General features: G+C 41.6%; 1 protein-coding gene across 1 annotated transcript in view; it reads right to left on the reverse strand.

Annotated features, from left to right (window-relative positions):
• Positions 1-18,369, reverse strand: part of LOC122560465 (myosin-11-like) — a 107,174-nt gene that overhangs the window by 79,781 nt on the left and 9,024 nt on the right. The window contains exon 2 of the mRNA XM_043711098.1: positions 17,429-17,793. Coding sequence (XP_043567033.1) covers positions 17,429-17,776 — 348 coding nt within the window. The 5' untranslated portion in view covers positions 17,777-17,793. The remainder of the gene's footprint in view (positions 1-17,428; positions 17,794-18,369) is intronic.

An 18,369-nucleotide genomic window follows, 5' to 3' on the forward strand; every position in this document is an offset into this window, starting at 1 on the left:
GTGTGTTGTGGTGACCTCTCTGTTGTGTGTTAGTTTGGCCATTTTTTCTTTTAGTGCCGTTTTTTTGCGGTGTGTGGTCCTGTTCTGTCCTATGGTGATGGCCTGTTCTATGGTTTGGGTCCATTCCTGATTGGTGGTTTTTGAAATTAACGATTTTTGGCGCGCAATTTACTCAGCATGAGCAAAACCAATGTAGTGTACAAAATCCCATGCAAGGACTGCACAAAACACTACATAGGACAAACAGGAAGACAGCTAACAATCCGCATCCATGAACACCAAGTAGCCACGAAACAACACGACGCAGCTATCCTTAGTAGCCACACACGCAGATGACAAGCAACATGAATTCGACTGGGACAACGCTACCATTATAGGACAAGCCAAACAGAGAACAGCCAGGGAATTCATAGAGGCATGGCACTCATTCACAGATTCAATCAATAAGCACATTGACCTGGACCCAATATACCGACCACTGCAACGGACAGCTGGAACTGACAACCGGAAACGGCAGAGACAAACCACTATAAATGCTGGAGGAAACATCACAGAAGCGCTTCACAGGAGGCTCCCAAGCACTGAGGATGTCACCTTAATTCTTACAGGTTAAGGCATTGCCATGCAAAATGGACCAGAGAGCTATTCTCATACTTTTGTTTATTTAAAAAAGGCTCAATGTGTGGACACATCCTTTCCGCTTACAGAGGAAAGGTTTTTGTGTAGAAATACATGCTGCTTCAAAGGAACAGACGGGAGTACAATTCTGAGACCAAGTGATAATATTAACTGAGCCATTAATAATTATTACTCGCTTACTTAGGATTGTTCAACATGTACTGTCCAGTGACAGAATCACATCTAACATTAGACAGGAAATTTGCAACAAGCAGCCATTTTCACTGACAGAGTACTGGCTGTACTCAACTAGCCTGTATTTATAGCACACAGAACCTCATGTCCAACACTAGATGAGAATTTGAGATTGGATAGCACTCACTGAACAACCTCAGCCTCAGGAGATTCACCAGGTTGATTCCAGAGATGAGGGACTTGACTTCTGGGGAGAAATTGACCAGTTTAGACTTAAATGCTTTGGAGTCTAATTGAGGGATATAAGCTACAGAGGATTGACAAAGTAGATGTGGAGAGGATGTCTCCTCTTGTGGGGCAGCCTGTAATGAGAGGTCATAGTTTTAGGATAAGGGGCAGCAGATTTAAGACAGAGATGGGGAGAAATTACTTCTCTCAAAGGGTCATGAATCTCAGGAATTCACTCCCCCAGAGTTCAGTGGATGCTGGGACATTGAATAAATTTAAGGAGAAGATGGACAGATTTTTAATGAGTAACGAGTTGAAGGATTATGGAGAGTGGGCAGGAAGGTGGAGTTGAGGTCAAGACGAGATCAGCCATGATCGTATCAAATGGTAGAGCAGGCTCAAGAGGCTGAATGGCCTCCTCCCGCTGCTAGCTCCTATATTCTTATGTATGGCGAGCATTTGGCACACTTGAAATCTAGATCAGGAAAGTTCTTGATCTGAGTTGAGTTAAAGTCTCCCAGCTGGGGTGATCTTGGAGGGAGTATAAACAGTAAGCATGTGATGTAAAAGTGGCCAGAATTCCTGACTGTTACCATCCAGCCATCCCCACTGGAAGCTTGTGCAGAAGAGTCACCTTTTGACTTACTCCTGGTGGGCCCCTCGTAAAGAGCAGTTCTATAAATGACTGTGTGAAATGCAGCATATATTCTTCAATATTGGCAGAGATACGAAGTAAATCAGTTAAACTACTCAGAATAAGAGTCTCATTGGAACCAGATTTTCACTATTACATATTAGTAACTTTGAGTTCAAAATATTTCCAAAATTCACAAGTCACATCGTTATTATTAACACCGTTTATGTTTAAAACAGGAACTTCCTGCCGCTATTATGTAATCATTTCTCAGGACTCAAGGACAATTAAAGCTTAATCTTTAAAAAGCTTTCAAAAGTTTGTTGGCATCCATGATCCCAGAAACGTTAACTCACAGTATTAACCATTCCAGGCACCTCTCTTGGGTTCTTGACCCTGTCACCCTCAAAATTCTCCTGTAACATATACATACACTGTGCTGCTTGAACTTATACAATTCATTTATATTTCAACTTCAAATGATATTTCACAATTAACCTCAGCAGGTCTAGCAGCATCTGTGCAGAGAAGCCCTAAAATCTTTATGAAGCAGGGTCACTGGACTGGAAATTAAACCTTTGTTTCTCTCTCCACAGATGCTGCCAGACATGCTGAGTTTCTCCAGCAATTTTTGTTTTTGTTTCAGATCTCCAGCATCCACAGTTCTTTGTTTTATAATAATTATTCACACCCTGTGTGGCAATCAGTCCCTAAATCAATCAGATGCAACTCAAGAAGAATTTCAATAAAACTCTTACATTTCTAAATAATTCACACAAATGTAACATGCACTTTCACTTTTAACAGCTATTATTACACAAACCAAAATTCCACTCTCACTGAATTAAGTGACAGTTCGATATTGTTGATACTTTCTGAAGACGATCACTATGGTCAGCAGAATGTATTTGTTGTATAAAGTGTTAATTTACCAGATTCCAAAATGAGTATGTCAAAAGCTATTAATTGCACCAGACAGTCATGATCTCATTAAATGGTCAGAAGTCACACCACAGCAGGTTATAGTGCAACAGGCTTATCTGAATCACTGGCTTTCGGAGCACTGCCCCTTTATCACTTGACTGAGGCACCTTCTCAAATATGTTTTGGAAATCCAAATAAAGTCAAGCCACCGCCCACCCCCATCCCCCCACTTTTACCAACTCTACACTTGAGACCCTGAAAGAACTCTAAAGCATTTATCTTTCCCTTTTCATAAAACCATGTTGATTCTGTTTGATTCTGTCTGCTATGGCCTTCATAGCGAGAGGATTTGAGTCTCAGAGTAAGGATGCCTTGCTGCAGTTATACAGGGCCTGGTGAGGCCACACTTTGTGGACAGCTTTAGTCTCCAAGTCTGAGGAAGCACATTCTTGCTATTGAGGGCGTCCAGCGAAGGTTCACCAGGTTGATTTCCAGGATGACAGGACTGACACTTGAGAAAAGGCTGGTTTGTCTGGGCTTGTACTCACTGGAATTTAGAAGACTGAGGGGGGAGGGATTCTCATAGATACATATAAAATCCTGATGAGAATGGACAGGCTAGATGGGGGAAGCATTTTCCCAATGTTGTGGAACTAGAGATCACAGTCTAAGAAGAGGGGGTCAGCCATTCAGGACTGAGATGAGGAAGAATTTCTTCACTCAGAGAGTTGTGGACCTGTGGATTTCTCTGCCATGAGGAGCTGTGGGGCCATTCCATTAGATATATTCAAGAGGGAGCTGGACATGGCCCTTGCAGCTAAAGGGATCAAGGGATGGGAGAGGAAACGGGAATGGGATACTGAGGTTGCACGATCAGCCATGATCACATTGAGTGGTGGAGCAGGCTTGATGGGCCAAATGGCCTACTTCTGCTCCTATTTTCTATGTTTCTATGTTTCCAGGTGGCACAGTGGTTAGCACTGCTGCCTCACAGCACCACGGACCCAGTTTTGATTCCAGCCTCTGGCGACTGCCTGTGTGGAGTTTGCACATTCTCCCCGTGTCTGCGTGGGTTTCCTCCCATGGTCTAGCGATGTGCAGGTCAGGTGGGTTGGCCATGGCAAATTGCCCATAGTGTTAGGTGCATTAGTCAGAGGGAAATGGGTCTGGGTGGGTTACTCTTTGGAGGGTCAGTGTGAACTGGTTGGGCCGAAGGGCCTGTTTCCACACTGTTGGGGATCTGACCTGATCTAATGTATTTTGGTATTTTCCCAATGTCAGATATTAAACTAACTGGTGTTTGGTTTCTTTCTTTTCTTTCCCTTCTTTCTTAAATAAGGGAGTTACATTTTTCCAATCCTCTGGGTATTTTCTAGAGTCTGGAAGACTTTGGAAGATTATAACTAACACATTTACTGTCTCGGCAGCACTTCTTTGAAGATTCCAAGATGCAGTATTGTGCTGTCTGTTCTTATCTTTGGTGGTTTTATGATGTCTGTTCTTATCTTCCCAAAACACGAGACCTCAAATTTGCAAAGGAACCTTTTAAGATGTTTGTCAGTTGTGTTTGGAGACATATGTATGAGAAGATCTAAAGCTGCCTATTGGTTTTGATAAATCCTATTAAAGATGACCAAAATGTCCAGAGTTTAAATAAAATGTTAATCTTGCTGTCGACTAGAATAGTACCTAATTCTATCCCACTTTAGAACGGATGTAAAGATCTTGGAGATAATTCAGAGGAATGTAGAGTCATAGAGTCATACAATACACCACAGAAGCAGACCCTTCAGTCCAACTTGTCCATGCCGACCAGATATTCTACATTAATCTACTCCCATTTGCCAGCATTCCTATTCATATACCCATCCAGATGCCTTCTAAATGCTGTCATTGAGAATCTGGGATTATTCTCAGAAGCGCAAAGAATTCTTGTGGAACATTTAAACAGGAGTTTCCATTTATGGAATTTTTGATGGAGTATCTAAAGAGAAACTGTTTCCATTAGCAGAGTTGCAAAGAATAATCACAGGATCACAGAAGTGTAATGGGGTGGAAGGAGATCATTCAGCCCATTAGCTCTTCAAAGAAGCATGATCACCTCCCATCAATCTCCTGCTTTTACCCCATTTCCCTGCAAAATAATTCCATTTAAGTAATGATCCAACTCCACCATCTTGAATGCCTCATTTGATTTGGCTGGGCTACATTTTGTGTCATTGAACTCGAAATGTTAACGACCTGCTAAGTTTCTCCAGAATTGTCTGTTTTTATTTCAGGTTTAGAGTCTGCAGTATTTTGTTTTTATTCCATGAACATGACAGTCATTGGCCAGAGGTGACAGATTTTAAACAATTGTCTGAATGGCCCATAAGAGACCTGATGAGATTTTTTTCAGTGGGACTTTCCACATGAAAGAGCGATGGTGTCAGATTCAACGTTACTGAAGATGCACATCAACATTAAACATTTTGTGCATTTGCTGAAAAATGGTAGGGTACAAAACTGAGTGAGGTTTATTGATCATTCTGAGTGGGTTTTTTTGGTGACTTAATATGGTGTATCACATCAATGAATTCAATATGATCATCCAACTCAGTCTCCTTTTCCCATTTTCTCCCTATGCCCTGTGATCCCCTTTAGCCCGAAGAACTTCCTCCTTCTTGTAATCATTCAATGTTTTACCCTCAACCACTTTCTGCAGCAGAGTATTCCACAGGTTCACTGCTCTCTGGGTGAAGACATTTCTCCTCATCTCATATCAGGCCTGAAACTTTAACTCTGTTTCTCTCTCTACAGATGTAGAATGACATGTTGCGTCTTTCCTGCATTTTCTGTTTTGATATATATTTTAGAGTTATTTATTAAACTCAATAAATGCATCTTTCTTAGCTCTTAATGAAAATCTCTGTTTTCATGACAACATCAGAAGTCACATGACACCAGGTTATAATCCAAAAGGTTTATTTGAAATCAAAGCTTTAGTAGCGCTGCTCCTTCATCGGTTAAAGTGATTCCACCTGATGAAGGGGACAACATTCCGAAAGCTTGTGGGTTTAAATAGACTTGTTGGACTATAACCTGGACCTTGTCCACCCCAGTCCAACACCGGCCCCTCCACATAATGACAGTAGAAACTTCTTTAAAATCTGTAACATGACTTCAACCTGGCTTTCTTTTCTTTTCGTCTGGCATTGCTTCTAATTTGATTCAAAATCCATTGATACTGACGTTACATTCATTGAGATAATTTCTGAAGTCTGCACACTTAGCTTGATTCTTCTTTCATGTTGAATGTTAATATTAGAATGAAATAGCTCAGAATATTACTCACATAACAGGAAGAATATTGTCTCCCTAAGTCCTTGAACTCTGTTATAGCATATTCAGCTATCCATATCCTTTTGGAAGTTCCCCAAAACTAACACTGGATTCACTTTGCTTCAGAATTTGGACAAAGACAACTTTGGCAGCAATAAACAAAGTTTAAATTCTCTTTTACGTTGAAATAACAATCTCCATAAACTGCAAGACAACTAGACCAGTACTTTTTGCCATGAGATATTTGCATATTTTCATTTCACTAACTGTAAATACTGTTAAGCCCACTTTTGTTTGCTACTTTTTTTGTGAAGAATGTGCTAAATTTGTAGTTTTACTGAACTGAATTCTTTGTATATATCTGTTTTATAACGTAAATCCATTTAATCAGAACAAAGTGATTGGAATATCCAGATGCCCTGCTCCAACTGTGTCCTTGTAAGGACTAAAATTTTTCTTGGTGTGGAGTTGTCTGAAGTAGACAAGTAATCTGATAAAAGGATGGAACAGGCGCCTGTATAACACTTCTCGTAATTACAGTGAGTCCCAAAGCATCTTACAGAGTCAAAATCCTCGAGACGTACAGCATGGAAACAGACCCTTCGGTCCAACCTGTCCATGCCGACCAGATATCCCAACCTAATCTAGTCTCATTTGCCAGCACCCAGCCCATATCCCTCCAAACCCTTCCTATTCATATACCCATCCAGAAGTCTTTTAAATGCTGTAATTGTACCAGTCTCCACCACTTCCTCTGGCAGCTCATTCTATACACGCACCACCCTCTGCGTGAAAAGGCTGCCCCTTAGGACTCTATATCTTTCCCATCTCACCCTGGACCCATCTCTGAGGCAAAGTGTACCAAAGACCCACAATCCTCGGAGAGAAGAAATTCCTTCTCATCTCTGTCTTAAATTGGCTTCCCTTTTTTCTGAGACTGTGCCCTCTGGTCCCAGACTCTCTCCATGAGGGGAAACATCCTCCCAGCATTGACCCTGTCAAGCCCCTTTAAGAATCTGATACGTTTCAATGGGATCACCTCCCATTCTTCTATAGCCCATGAAGCAGTTAACACGTCGCTACTGTTCTAATGTACAGACAAATTAGAATTAAAATAATCTTTTCACTGAAGGGAGCCATTTGACATGTCTCAGTTCTTTCAAAGAAATATCCAATTTATCCAATGGCCTTATTGCTGTGGCCTTGCAATCTTCCCTTTCTGGTTGCGACTATTCGATCTGCTTCCAAACCCCTTTCTATCAATGTATTTCGCATCTTGCGACTTTTTAAGTAAAGAAAGTTATCCTCATCTTCCTTTTGTGGGTGACTCAGCAGTTGACTCTGCTGCCTCACAGCACCGGGGACCTGGGTTCAATTCCACCCGCGGGTGACTGTCTGCGTGGAATTTGCACATTCTGCCCATGTCTGCGTAGGTTTTTTCTGAATGCTCCAGTTTCCTCCCACAGTCCAAAGATGTGCAGGTTAGAGTGGAATGGCTATAGGAAATTACCCATAGTGTCCAGGGATGTACTGTCTAGGAGGGTTAGCCATGGGAAATGCAGGATTACAGGGATAGGGTGGGTCTGGGTGTGATGCTCCTCAGAGGGTCAAAATGGTTTTGATGGGTCGAATGGCCTGCTTCCATACTGTAGGAATTCTATGGTTCCTCACAGTTGGGCATTCTGCTTCTCAACTCTCCTGCTCCTGCAAACAGTTTCTCTTTCTCATTCATATCCTTTGTCATTTTGAGTATTTCTGTTGTACCTTTCTCTGTCCTAAGGAGAACAGCCAGCCACACCATCTTGAATCTCAATATCGCTCTGGTAAGTTTCTCTCCAAGGCATTGAAATTTTTCTGGAGGAGCATTGGAACTGATAGTCCAGTTCAGGTCCCATCAGTTTGTTGTTTTATAAATGGCTTTGAGGGGAGATTTTGGTACAATAGAACCAATCTATTGTTGGGATCATCTTTAAATCCACAAGTGTTATTTAATTTTCCTGGAAATCACCAATTAACAAGAACAATTCCAATGGGAGGTGACTGGACTGTATTTGTTTTTCAAAGACTATTGAAAGTTTCAGAACATAACCAAACATTTTATCTTTGTGTTTGCACTGTTTAAAGTTTAGCCTGTCAATGTATTTGCTTTGCTCTAACGTTTATTGGATTTCAAGATTCTGTAAATGTGCTTACCACTTGTTATTTTAGCAGAGTCTCAAGAGAAATGACAATAAATTTGACCGCTCCGACATGTATCTAACAACTACGTGTTCTTTGCAGAGGGTGATATCAATTTCAGTTGCAATTGATTTCGCGGTGAAATAACTTGTTATGGCAGCAGTCCTTATGAGGTTATGTTGGATGGAATGATAGCAGGGGTTTGATGGTCTCTGATATCTGGGGTGGAATTTCCGCAGGATCACTTTGATATCTCTAAACTTTCAGTGAAGGATCCGTTGCAACCCTGGAGAAATGGCATACTGTCAAGTTCATCATTTCTTCAAAATGTTCTGTGGCCTACAACTACAATTCAGTGGAATTCAGACATTAATCTGACAGCAAGTACTAAAGTACTGCCCTCAAGCTATCAAAGGTACCTTGACCGTAGAACAATGCATCTTTCAAAGTTAGTTCTGTTTCTCTTCTATGAACCTCAGCGAAGTCAAGTCTATGTACTGCCTCTGGAGTTTCATAAAACCCTTCACAAAATTCTTCACAATTAACAGCTGTTTAGAATCACATGAAGTAATCTATTTGGGGTGAAGATTTGGTAAAGTAATTACACATGGTAAAATTTGTAGACTGTAAATTGCTGTAAATGGTAAGATTTAAAAAGAAGCAGAGGAATGATTGTGTTCAATTACACATTATTAAGTATAGCAATGCAAATGAAGACAGACAGATAGGTAAAATATGGAGTTTGGAAGAGTCAGTGGTATAATGGTAACACCACTCGACTCTAGTCATCCACAGACTCAACCGATGTTCTGGGGACCCGCATTCAAATCCCTCCATTGTAACTGGTGCAATTTAAATTCAATTACTATCAATAATTATCGTAAAAACCCACCTGGTTCACTAATGTCCTTCAAGGAAGGAAATCTGCAATCTTTACCTGGTCTGGCCGCCATGTGACTCCCGACCCACAGTAATGCAGTTGGCTCTTAGCTGCCCTCTGAAATGTCTGAGTGAGCCACTCACTTTGAACGCAATTAGGGAAGGGCAACAATCCTGGCTTTGCCTGGGACAACCACATCACATTAAAAGAGCAAAACTAAAATAAATTAATGTTTGGTAAGGGGATCTCATCCAACTTCATGGACAAGACCCTCCACTGAGTGTCCTTCAGTGGTCAGAATCCTTCCCCTGGATTCAAGACGGTGAGGATGAAAGTACTGACCAGGCAGGAAGGCTATTCACAAGGTCCTCCTATCCTGCATTTAATTGGCAAGAGGCCAGAAAGATCCCACTGTTTGACTGGCCCTACACACTCACCCCCGCCTCCAAACGCACCTCTGCTCAAGGTCTTACAACAAGTTTCACTTATAAAACATCTCTAACATTGTACAACAACACAAGTAACTCAAAGGGAGGGCATTATATTCTGCCCAAGGTCTTCTAAGAGGCTGCATTTATGTAGCATCTTTAATATAATATGACACCCTAAGTAACTCAGTAAACTGTTAATTTTGCAGACCAAAAGACAAACCAAGAAGTACCATTGAAAATTGTTAAAGACCTAGAAACCTGCTCTTTTTAAATTTTTTTCACAGGATATGGGCGTGGGTGGCTAGGCCAGGATTCATTGCCCAGAGGCCAACCCCACTGCTGTGGGTCTGGAGTCACATCTAGCCAGACCAGATAAGGATTACAGTTTCCTTCCCTAAAGGTCATTAATGAACCAGATGGGTTTGTCCAGCAACTGACAATGGATTCACAGTCATCATGAGACTTTTTAATTCAAGATTTTTTAAAATTGAATTCGAATTCCACCATCAGCCGTAGCAGGATTTGAACCCAAGCCCCAGAACATTACACAATACCCATTATTAGCCACTAACTGTCTCCATTAACGGCTACTCACTCTCTCAGCCAGATCGCTAGCCACTCCTTTGTCTGTCCAACTATTCTTCTTTCTCCCTTTTGGCTCTATAACAACCTATTGTTGACTCCTTACCCCTCCCCCCTCCCCACCCTATCTTCTGCATGTAAACGGACATTTTCCTAGTTACCATCAGTTTTGAGGAAGGGTCACCTGACCTGAAATATTAACTCGGATTTCTTTTCAGAGATGCTGCCAGAACTGCCAAGCATTTCCAGCAGTTTCTGTCTATGTTTCCCCAGGACATTCCCTGGGTCTCTGGATTAACAGTCCAGTGATAACACCACCATGTCATCACCTTTCCAAATATTGATATTCCCACAGGCTGAGACAACTTGACACTTGATCTTGGAAGGGAACTCTGTGTCATTTATAATCAGGAATTTATCATTCCAGCCTAATATCTAGAGAGATAAACATATTGTCCTCATGGTGTAACAATAAGAATTCCTTGCTTTATGGTTTTCTTTCCACCTCTTATGTGCACCTCTCTCATCTTCTCTAAACATGGACTCATTAAGAGTTTCTTGAGCTGAGACGCAAATCTTTCAGTTGCGTTATTTCACACCATCAGGGGCTTTGATGAATGCCCTCTGACCCCAGGAAGGTCAATCTCTGAGGTTACTGAGCTGGTGTCACCTGCCTGTGGATTTCTGGAGCCACATTCTCCCTGATGCAGCTAAGGGAAAGTTTTAAAGAGATTATGGGTGTTAACACAATTGGCCAAGGCTCTGTGGAGCAGTAATTAGCAGAGTAAACAGGATGGTGAAATGTAATGTTGATTTGACAGAGTACAGATCAAAGGCAGTTAGCCAAAACGGTGCAGCCTCTGGTCAGATCCCATTTTGAATGCTGTCGTCACGGAGACATAAAACACTGGAATCATCGCCAGGGTTAGAACACAGAGAACGTCAACGTTTTCCAGTCTCAAAACTAGGTGTTAGGAGTGTGAAAGGGAGGCACTTCTAAAGGTACATGGAATATTAAATACAATTGAAACAAAAACGTAATGAGAAATTACTTCAGGGTGTAACTAACCCACAGGACAAAGGGGAACAGGTTGAAGCCAATAAAGAGCAAAGTTAGAATATAAAAGCATTGAGGCAGGAATAAGCCAAAAAACTCCTCGGACCCTTTCCATGATTTAGTAGAATCATGACCATTGGCCATGCTTTCTTACCCTATTTCCATATCCTTTGATTCTCTTGTTAGCCCAAATTATATCGATCTTAGTCCTGGATATAAGGACCAACTGAAGAAAGGTCACACCCAAAACATTGACTTCCCCACCTCCTGCTGCTGTCTGGCTTGTTGTGTTCTTCCAGCCTCCTGTTTGTACAGGTACCAACTGAGCATTCAGGGCTCTTACAAAGACAATTCCAAAGATCCACATTCCTCTGAGTCAAACATGTCTTCCCATCTTAGTCCTAACTGCTAGCCATGTTTTCAAACCCAGCTGAACCCTCCAGCCGGGGAAACTAGCCTCACAACATCTACCCCGTGAAACCCACAAAAAATGTTATAGGTTACAGTGATGTCTCCTCTCATCCCCAGTTAATTTACCACTCAGTCTCTCTTTATACAACTGGCGTCTTGTCCCAGAAAGCAGTCACCTGAGAATTAATTTGCGCTCCCCCCCAATCCCCCCCATCCCCATCTAAGGTAAGTATATCTTTGCTCAATTAAGGAGACCAAGTGTTGCCTATACTCCAGGAACAAGAGTCCTTCATAATTCAAACAAAACTTCCCTTACCACTGTAATTCAACTCCCTTGCAATAAAGACTGAAATACAATTCACCTTCAATGTTACTCATTGAACCCACTCATTAACATAACGTGATGAGTTTAAAATTATAACTATTGCACCACAAGAGCTCCTGGTGAGATTGTACACTTGTTTCGATGATATTTACTTCATTCAACGTTTGCTTTTCCATTTCACCCATTTTCTTGCTTCAAGACTTTCCCAAATACTTAATAATAATTTGTTTTTCAATTCTGAAATTTTTGGAATTTTAAAATATTATTGTGAGGGAATGATACTTTGCAATTTAACACGAGATTTTTGGGTCCAGAGAGGTTGTTCCAGCAGTAATTATGATGAGCTTGCTGCTAAAAAAATCAGCTACATCTCATTCAAGGTTTAACATATTTTTTGCAGCTAAATTACTCCAAATGATCACTGAGTATCTATTGATCACATGTGCAGAGAATATATCAGCCTACAGTCTGAGAGAGCTGGGTGTCACTAACTGTAGTTTCTGGACTGTTACATTAAGTTTATAAAACCATGGGGCATGGATAGGATAAATAGACAAAGTCTCTTCCCTGGGGTGGGGGAGTCCAGAACTAGAGGGTATAGGTTTAGGGTGAGAGGGGAAAGATATAAAAGAGACCTGAGGGGCAACTTTTTCATGCAAAGAGTGGTACGTGTATGGAATGAGCTGCCAGAGGAAGTGGTGGAGGCTGATACAATTGCAACATTTAAAAGGCATCTGGATGGGTCTATGAATAGGAAGGGTTTGGAGGGATATGGGCCGGGTGCTGGCAGGTGGGACTAGATTGGGTTGCGATACCTGGTCAGCATGGACGAATTGGACTGAAGGGTCTGTTTCCATGTTGTACATCTCTATGACTCTATCACTTTAAGTGTACATGTGCAGAAGCCAGAACTGCTGACAGTTTTAAATCGTACTGGTGGCAAATACTAACAGCTTATTATCAGTAAAATTGCAAACTCCAAATCATTATTTCTTTAAAACAGCCTAAAGTTTAATGCTTAAAAATCAGATTAATTTCATGAGTATCTCATAGAAAGTCCTCACCACTCTTGGGGAAGACCATCCAAGCCTGGTGGGTCAGTAATCAGCACTGCTGCCTCACAGCACCAAGGTCCTGGGTTCAATTCCATCCTTAAATGACTGTGTGGTGGTTGCATGCTCTGTGTGGGTTTCCTCTGAGTGCTCTGATTTTCTCCCACAGTCGAAATTTGTGCAGGTTTGGGTGGATTGGCTATGCTAAATTGTCCCATCGTGTCCAGGGATGTTCAGGCTGGGTGGGTTAGTCTGGGAAATGCAGGGTTATGTGGATGGGGGTGAGTGGGCTGCTCTTCAGAGGGTCAGTGTGGACTTTAATTCTTAACAGAAGCCCTTAGTTATCAGCAAACATGAAAATTTCAATGTTTAAAATCTTCAGTTTCCCAAAGGGAGGCAAAATAGTTTGGTTGTCAAAGAGGAATGTCTGGATTTGATGGCAGATATGATTGCACTTTAACATTTCATCCAAAAGAGAGGATGTCTTACAGTGTCACATTCATTCAGCATTACACTAAAGTATCAGCTTGGGTTATATGCACAAACTTTTCATTGTGCTATCATCAGGACTATTCAGAAGAATAACAATTCAAGAATAATATTTATGCAGGCTGAGAAGACAGTGTTGATTGATTCTGGCTGAAAATGTGTTGCTGGAAAAGCGCAGCAGGTCAGGCAGCATCCAGGGAACAGGAGAATCGACGTTTCAGGCATAAGCCCTTCTTAGTGTTGATTGATTAGCAATTAGGTGGGTTAGCCATGAGAAATGCAGGGTTACAGAGATGGGGGTGGGTCTAGGTGGGCTGCACTTTGAAGTGTTGGTGTGGACTCAATGGGCCAAATGGCCTGCTTCCATACTGTAAGGGTTCTATGATTCTATGATAAATGTGAAGTACTTCCCCAGCATTACAATAGTCGACAGATACTCCCTGCTGAAGTATTGTGTTGTAGGGAGCAGTGTATATCTGCTCTGTGGGAGGTTCAGAACATAATACTGTTTGGGATCACTGGCACAGAATTAGCCTGTTACAAGAACAGAAGTAGCTTGCTGATTGGAGTAGGGATAGCAGGAAATCCAAATGCTATCCCTCAAAGCTGAAAGTCAAGTGGGGAATACAATCTCAGTAAGTGAGTCTTGGAGGCTAGTAATGTGCTTGCAAGGTTCTCCTATCATTATCCCCTGGCAGGGTAAACTTATTCAGTCAGACTGATTGTCAATGACAATATACAATAGACAACAGGTGCAGGAGTAGGCCATTCTGTCCTTCGAGCCTGCACCACCATTCAATATGATCATGGCTGATCATCCTTAATCAGTATCCTGTTCCTGCCTTATCTCCATAACCCTTGATTCCACTATCCTTGAGAGCTCTATCCAACTCTTTCTTAAATGAATCCAGAGACTGGGCCTCCACTGCCCTCTTGGGTAGAGCATTCCACACAGCCACCACTCTCTGGGTGAAGAAGTTTCTCCTCATCTCTGTCCTAAATGGTCTACCCCGTATTTTTAAGCTCTGTCCTCTGGTTCGGCACTCACCCATCAGCGGAAACATGTTTCCTGCCTCCAGAGTGTCCAATCCTTTAATAATCTTATATGTCTCAATCAGATCCCATCTCAGTCTTCAAAACTCAAGGGTACACAAGCCCAGTCGCTCCAGTCTTTCAGCATAAGGTAGTCCCACCATTCCAGGAATTGACCTCGTGAAACTACGCTGCATTCCCTCAATAGCCAGAATGTCTCTCCTCAAATTTGGAGACCAGAACTGCACACAGTACTCCAGGTGTGGTCTCACCAGGGCCCTGTACAGCTGCAGAAGGACCTCTTTGCTTCTATACTCAATCCCTCTTGTTATGAAGGCCAGCATGCTATTAGCCTTCTTCACTACCTGCTGTACCTGCATGCTTACCTTCATTGAGTGGTGTACAAGAACCCCCAGATCTCTCTGTACTGCCCCTTTACCTAAATTGATTCCACTTAGGTGGTAATCTGCCTTCCTGTTCTTGCCACCAAAGTGGATAACCATACATTTATCCACATTAAACTGCATCTGCCATGCATCTGACCACTCACCTAACCTGTCAAGGTTCACATTTTACCCTGCCACCCAGCTTAGTATCATCAGTAAATTTGCTAATGTTATTACTAATGCCATCTTCTATATCATTTACATATATTGTAAAAAGCTGCGGTCCCAGTACTGATCCCTGTGGTACCCCACTGGTCACTGCCTGCCATTCTGAAATGGAGCCGTTTATCACTACTCTTTGTTTCCTGTCAGCCAACCAACTTTCAATCCAAGTTATTACTTTGCCCCCAATACCATGCGCCCTAATTTTGCTCACTAACCTCCTATGTGGGACTTTATCAAAAGCTTTCTGAAAGTCCAGGTACACTACATCTACTGGATCTCCCTCGTCCATCTTCAGAGTTACATCCTCAAAATGGGTGTGCTTTTAAATCATTATAGGGACATGGACAGCTTTACTAGCTACAGTCTTGGTCCTTGAATGAGATTCCCTCACTCCAAGACCGAGCAAATATATCTCAGATAAAACATACCCGTGTTAGTATATTCTAGAACAGGCAACTCATATAACACCATAAGACATAGGAGTGGAAGTAAGGCCATTCAGCCCATCGAGTCTACTCTGCTATTTAATCATGGCTGATGGGCATTTCAACTCCACTCCATCAGCCATGATTGAATGGCGGAGTGGACTTGATGGGCTGAATGGCCTTACTTCCACTCCTATGACTTATGTTCTTATGGTCTTCTATGCTCATATAATCAAACCTATCTCAACACATAGAGTTCTTTACCTTAACATTATACAATTCTTTTGCTTCATGAGTCTTTGAGGCATTAATGTCCACTACTGTTATGGTGATTAATTAATATTTTGTTTTCAGGATCAATCCTGGATTAAGTTATAGTAGTGATCACAATATGGTTGAGTATAGAATAATTAAAATGGTCAATTCACACATGTGCACTAATAAATCTACAGAGGAGAAAATGTTCAAAACATTGGAATCATAGAATGCCTGCAGTGTGGAAGAAGGCCATTCAGCCCATTGAATCCACACTGACCCTCTGAAGAGTATCCCACTTGGACCCACCCCTTATCCCATTATCCCCTTATCCCATTCCTGTAATCCTGCATTTCCCATGGCTAATTCACTAAGCCTACATATCTCAAGACAATATGGGCAATTTAGCACGGCCAATCCATCTAACTTTCACATCTTTGGACTGTGGGAGGAAACCTAAGCATCCAGAGGAAACCTACGCAGACACGGGGAGAATATGTAAACTCCACACAAAGAGTCACCCAAAGGATCAAACCCGGGTCCCTGGCGCTGTGAGGCAGCAGTGCCAACCACTGAGCCATCGTGCCACCTTTAACGTGAAGTTATAAACCACCTAAATTCAGGATATGCAAACAAATATTAAACAAAGATTACACTCACAATCCCAGTATAAAATTCTAGTTTTTAGCTCATCTCAGCCCAAGAGGAATTCTATTTCGAAGTGAATGCAAATCTATAATGTGTCAAAGATTCTGCAAGATGCTTACTTATGAAGGCTAATTTTAAACTGGGTGACTGTCTTTTAAGTGGGTCTGGAAATGAGCTTGTATTGTTTTGTTGTTAAAGCTTCTCTGAAAAGCAGAATTCTTGATGGAACACAATAATTTTAAGGAATCTGGTTTACAGTAAACAATTTTCTTGGTTTTGAGCTGCACAGCTACCAAATGCCAAGCCCTTAATACGGCCCTGCACCACCACTACCAATTACTTTGGTCTTGGTAAAGACTCAGATTCTATATTAACTATATTAACATTATATTAATACAGTGACTTCCTCCATTTGTAATAACAATTCTAACACTGTAAATTCTTCATTAATTTAGTTACAGTGAAGGAAGACTTTGATGGGCAGAGAAGATTCAGGGTTTTGTAAATAACTCACAGCCATCCCTTTAAGAATTGATCATGATATCTCTCAATGCTAGTGCCATTGATCGGAGCTCAGTTTGTCATTGGTACCTAGCCACTGAGGTGAGATCCTTTGTATTTCAAATGACATCGACAACGCCCTAAAAGCTGAACTGATGAAGGATCAGTGCTCCAAAAGCTTGCGATTTCAAATAAACCTGTTGGACTATAACCTGGTGTCATGTGACTTCTGACTTTGTCCACCCCAGACCAACACCAGTACCTCCACATGATGTTAAATGAGCCTGACTTGTATACTATAACGAAATGGTTTCCTGAAATTCAACTAAGTTGGCATGAAGGCAGTAAATTCACGAGCATTCCTTGTCAGAATGTTATTTTCTGTTCCTGCCAAACAAAGAGACATCATTGACCCCATTGTCTGTACGTTGGATATTCAACTGATTTAGATCCTTTACATCTTGCACACTGCAGCTTCCGAACCTTGTTACAACTTTAGATGCAGGATGCTGTTTCTACTCTCTTGTCATTTCTATTGTACTAATATTGATCAAGGCTAATGGGGGAGGGGGGGGGGGGGGTTTGCTAAGACTGCCTTAAAACATTCAACACAAATTGGGGGTTTACTCACATAGATGAGTCCTGAGTAGTACCGCTCCCTCAGATTATGCAGCACTGAGGCTTCGTTCAGACATGTCAATTCTGCCATATCCTCTACTTTGGAAAACTTTGGAGGATTCATCTTCTGGATGTCATCTTTGTTGACTGTAACTTTCTTTCCATTTTCCACCAATTCAACAATAACTTCGTCCCCCTTTTCATCCTTAATGCTTGCAGCTTCAAAGCCAGTCCTCTCCGAAGGAACCCAAACCAATTTCTTCGCTGACCAGTCAGCTTGGGCCAGTGGATTGTGGAGGGTTTTGTCCACAAACAGAAATGCATCAGCATCTCCACCCTGGCTGCCAGATTTCTGCGCCATTATGACTTAGAAATGACCTAAAGGAAAGAAATTTAAAAAGTTATTTTTGCATTTTTCTAAAACTTAAAATCATGATGTATGTACAAGCGCAGGGGTTAGGGAGAGGTGTCGGCCCACTTTGTACCTTGAGCCTGCTCCAACATTCAATAGTATCACAGCTGATTAGATTACTCCACATAGCCTTTTAACCTGCCCTCACTTACTTATCTAAGTCTGCCTTAAAAGTGTTGAAAGATTCTGCTACCACTGCCTGTTGAGGAAGTGAGCCCTTCACCAAGGCACAAATGATCTAAACCAAATCAAGTCACAAAAAGCTAGCATTCAAGTTCAGTGGACGATAGATAAGAGTCATAGAGTCATAGAGATGTACAGCATAGGAGAGGCAAATGAAATGTTGGCCTTTATTTAAAAGGGAATGGAATGTAAAAATAGGGAGGTTTTACTCAAACTACATAAGACACCAGTCAGACCATAGCTGGAACATTGTGAATAATTTTGGTCCCTTTATCTAAGGAAGGATAGACTGACATTGGAGGCTGCCCAGAGATGGTTCTCAAGGTTGTTTCTGGATATGGAGGGATTTCTTACGAAGA

The sequence above is a fragment of the Chiloscyllium plagiosum genome, chromosome 21 (assembly GCF_004010195.1).
Source record: "Chiloscyllium plagiosum isolate BGI_BamShark_2017 chromosome 21, ASM401019v2, whole genome shotgun sequence".
Classification (NCBI taxonomy): domain Eukaryota; kingdom Metazoa; phylum Chordata; class Chondrichthyes; order Orectolobiformes; family Hemiscylliidae; genus Chiloscyllium; species Chiloscyllium plagiosum.